The 4,272-nt window shown below is 35.0% G+C and overlaps 1 protein-coding gene across 1 annotated transcript in view; it reads left to right on the top strand.

The window, feature by feature from the left end:
• Positions 1-612: 612 nt before the first annotated feature.
• The window catches only part of spred3 (sprouty related EVH1 domain containing 3), a gene marked incomplete at both ends in the record, with an annotated part of 27,276 nt that continues 23,616 nt past the window's right edge, over positions 613-4,272 (top strand). Inside the window, one exon of the mRNA XM_084148540.1 lies at positions 613-623. Within this exon, the coding sequence (XP_084004666.1) occupies positions 613-623 (11 nt within the window). The remainder of the gene's footprint in view (positions 624-4,272) is intronic.

Here is a 4,272-nt window from a genome sequence, read left to right as displayed (position 1 = left end):
TGAGTCAATCCATTACAGCTGTGAGTCTTTCTGAGTAAGAGCTTTGCTAACCTGGATTGTACAATATTTGCCCATTATTCTTTTTTAAATTCTTCAAGCTCTGTCAAGTTGGTTGTTGATCATTGCTAGACAGCAATTTTCAAGTCTTGCCATAGATGTTCAAGCCGATTTAATTCAAAACTGTAACTAGGCCCGCCAGGAACATTCAATGTGTTGGAAAGCAGACTGAACCAGGTTTTCCTCTAGGACTTTGCCTGTGCTTAGCGCTATTCCTTTTCTTTTTATCCTAAAAACTCCCTAGTCCTTATCGATGATAAGCATACCCATAACATGATGCTGCCACCACCATGCTTGAAAATATGAAGAGTGGTACTCAGTGATGTGTTGTGTTGGATTTGCCCCAAACATAAGGCTTTGTATCAGTGGTGTAAAGTACTTAGGTAAAAATACTTTAAAGTACTACTTAAGTAGTTTTTTGGTGTATCTGTACTTTACTTTACTATTTATACTTTTGACACTTTTACTTTTACTCCACTACATTCCTAAATAAAATAATGTACTTTTTACTCCATACTTTTCCCCTGACACCCAAAAGTACTCGTTACATTTAGAATGTTTAGCAGGTGTGAGAGTTCAGTGACCAGCCGGAGGAAGATGACACGACAGCACCCTCCTCAGGGGATAGGGACTCAGTGTAAAGCCAATTAGCACACAGCTGGGCCCACTAATTACTTTGTGTCTTCCTCTATATAGGTGGGCAAGGAGGAGCTGAGGGTGGGATTGGGAGTAGAGACGGGGACCTGGGAGGCCGTCGTATTATCCTACCTCAGAGAAAGCTTCTTCGTCTGGGGCACCTTGTCTCTCTGTTAACCAAGGCAGACTATAGATAGAGAGAAGCGTTCCTCCAGTAACTATTATGTGTAGATGATAGTCTAAAGACAGGACTATAATGTGTAGATGATAGTCTAAAGACAGGAGTATAATGTGTAGACGATAGTCTAAAGACAGGAGTATAATGTGTAGATGATAGTCTAAAGACAGGACTATAATGTGTAGATGATAGTCTAAAGACAGGACTATAATGTGTAGATGATAGTCTAAAGACAGGAGTATAATGTGTAGACGATAGTCTAAAGACAGGACTATAATGTGTAGATGATAGTCTAAAGACAGGACTATAATGTGTAGATGATAGTCTAAAGACAGGACTATAATGTGTAGATGATAGTCTAAAGACAGGACTATAATGTGTAGATGATAGTCTAAAGACAGGAGTATAATGTGTAGATGATAGTCTAAAGACAGGAGTATAATGTGTAGATGATAGTCTAAAGACAGGACTATAATGTGTAGATGATAGTCTAAAGACAGGACTATAATGTGTAGATGATAGTCTAAAGACAGGACTATAATGTGTAGATGATAGTCTAAAGACAGGACTATAATGTGTAGATGATAGTCTAAAGACAGGACTATAATGTGTAGATGATAGTCTAAAGACAGGACTATAATGTGTAGATGATAGTCTAAAGACAGGACTATAATGTGTAGACGATAGTCTAAAGACAGGAGTATAATGTGTAGATGATAGTCTAAAGACAGGACTATAATGTGTAGACAATAGTCTAAAGACAGGAGTATAATGTGTAGACGATAGTCTAAAGACAGGAGTATAATGTGTAGACGATAGTCTAAAGACAGGAGTATAATGTGTAGATGATAGTCTAAAGACTATAATGTGTAGATGATAGTCTAAAGACAGGACTATAATGTGTAGACGATAGTCTAAAGACAGGAGAATAATGTGTAGATGATAGTCTAAAGACAGGAGTATAATGTGTAGATGATAGTCTAAAGACAGGACTATAATGTGTAGATGATAGTCTAAAGACAGGAGTATAATGTGTAGATGATAGTCTAAAGACAGGACTATAATGTGTAGATGATAGTCTAAAGACAGGAGTATAATGTGTAGATGATAGTCTAAAGACAGGAGTATAACGTGTAGATGATAGTCTAAAGACAGGACTATAATGTGTAGATGATAGTCTAAAGACAGGACTATAATGTGTAGACAATAGTCTAAAGACAGGAGTATAATGTGTAGATGATAGTCTAAAGACAGGAGAATAATGTGTAGATGATAGTCTAAAGACAGGACTATAATGTGTAGATGATAGTCTAAAGACAGGACTATAATGTGTAGATGATAGTCTAAAGACAGGAGTATAATGTGTAGATGATAGTCTAAAGACAGGACTATAATGTGTAGATGATAGTCTAAAGACAGGAGTATAATGTGTAGATGATAGTCTAAAGACAGGAGTATAACGTGTAGATGATAGTCTAAAGACAGGACTATAATGTGTAGATGATAGTCTAAAGACAGGACTATAATGTGTAGACAATAGTCTAAAGACAGGAGTATAATGTGTAGATGATAGTCTAAAGACAGGAGAATAATGTGTAGATGATAGTCTAAAGACAGGACTATAATGTGTAGATGATAGTCTAAAGACAGGACTATAATGTGTAGATGATAGTCTAAAGACAGGAGTATAATGTGTAGATGATAGTCTAAAGACAGGACTATAATGTGTAGACGATAGTCTAAAGACAGGAGTATAATGTGTAGATGATAGTCTAAAGACTATAATGTGTAGATGATAGTCTAAAGACATGACTATAATGTGTAGACGATAGTCTAAAGACAGGAGTATAATGTGTAGATGATAGTCTAAAGACAGGACTATAATGTGTAGATGATAGTCTAAAGACTATAATGTGTAGATGATAGTCTAAAGACTATAATGTGTAGACGATAGTCTAAAGACAGGAGTATAATGTGTAGACGATAGTCTAAAGACAGGACTATAATGTGTAGATGATAGTCTAAAGACAGGACTATAATGTGTAGATGATAGTCTAAAGACTATAATGTGTAGACAATAGTCTAAAGACAGGACTATAATGTGTAGATGATAGTCTAAAGACAGGAGTATAATGTGTAGATGATAGTCTAAAGACTATAATGTGTAGATGATAGTCTAAAGACAGGACTATAATGTGTAGATGATAGTCTAAAGACAGGACTATAATGTGTAGACGATAGTCTAAAGACAGGAGTATAATGTGTAGATGATAGTCTAAAGACAGGACTATAATGTGTAGATGATAGTCTAAAGACAGGAGTATAATGTGTAGATGATAGTCTAAAGACAGGAGTATAATGTGTAGATGATAGTCTAAAGACAGGACTATAATGTGTAGATGATAGTCTAAAGACAGGACTATAATGTGTAGATGATAGTCTAAAGACAGGAGTATAATGTGTAGATGATAGTCTAAAGACAGGAGTATAATGTGTAGATGATAGTCTAAAGACAGGACTATAATGTGTAGATGATAGTCTAAAGACAGGGCTATAATGTGTAGATGATAGTCTAAAGACTATAATGTGTAGATGATAGTCTAAAGACAGGAGTATAATGTGTAGATGTATTATTATTTCTACTTTTACTTTTGATACTTAAGTATATTTTAGCAATAACATTTACTTTTGATCTTAAGTATATTTAAAACCAAATACGTTTAGACTTTTACTCAAGTAGTATTTTACTGGGTGACTTTCACTTTTACTTTAGTAATTTTCTATTAAAGTATCTTTACTTTTACTCAAGTATGACAGATGGGTACTTTTTACACCACTGCTTTGTATTCAGGACAAAAAGTTAATTTCTTAGCCACATTTTTTGCAATATTACTTTAGTGCCTTATTGCAAACAGGATGCATGTTTTGGAATATTCTTATTCTGTACAGGCTTCGTTCTTTTCACTCTGTCATTTAGGTTAGTATTGTGGAGTAACTACAATGTTGTTGATCCATCCTCAGTTTTCTCCTATCACAGACATTTAACTCTGTAACTGGTTTAAAATCACCATTGGCCTCATGGTGAAATCCTTTAGCGGTTTCCTTCCTCTCCGGCAACTGAGTTAGGAAGGACGCCTGTATCTTTATAGTGACTGGGTGTATTGATATAAAAATAAAAAAATAAATAAAAAAAGGTGAAATATATTTTTTAAATATATACCATCCAAAGTGTAATTAATAACTTCACCATGCTCAAAGGGATATTCAATGTCTGCTTTTTTTTTTTTTACCCATCTACCAATAGGTGCCCTTCTTTGCGAGGCATTGGAAAACCTACCTGGTCTTTGTCATTGAAATTGCTCGACTGAGGGACCTTACAGATAATTGTAGGTGTGGGGTAC

This window comes from Coregonus lavaretus, assembly GCF_964263955.1.
Source record: "Coregonus lavaretus genome assembly, chromosome: 30".
Taxonomy (NCBI): Eukaryota; Metazoa; Chordata; class Actinopteri; order Salmoniformes; family Salmonidae; genus Coregonus; species Coregonus lavaretus.
This window is presented reverse-complemented; position numbering and strand designations above follow the sequence as displayed.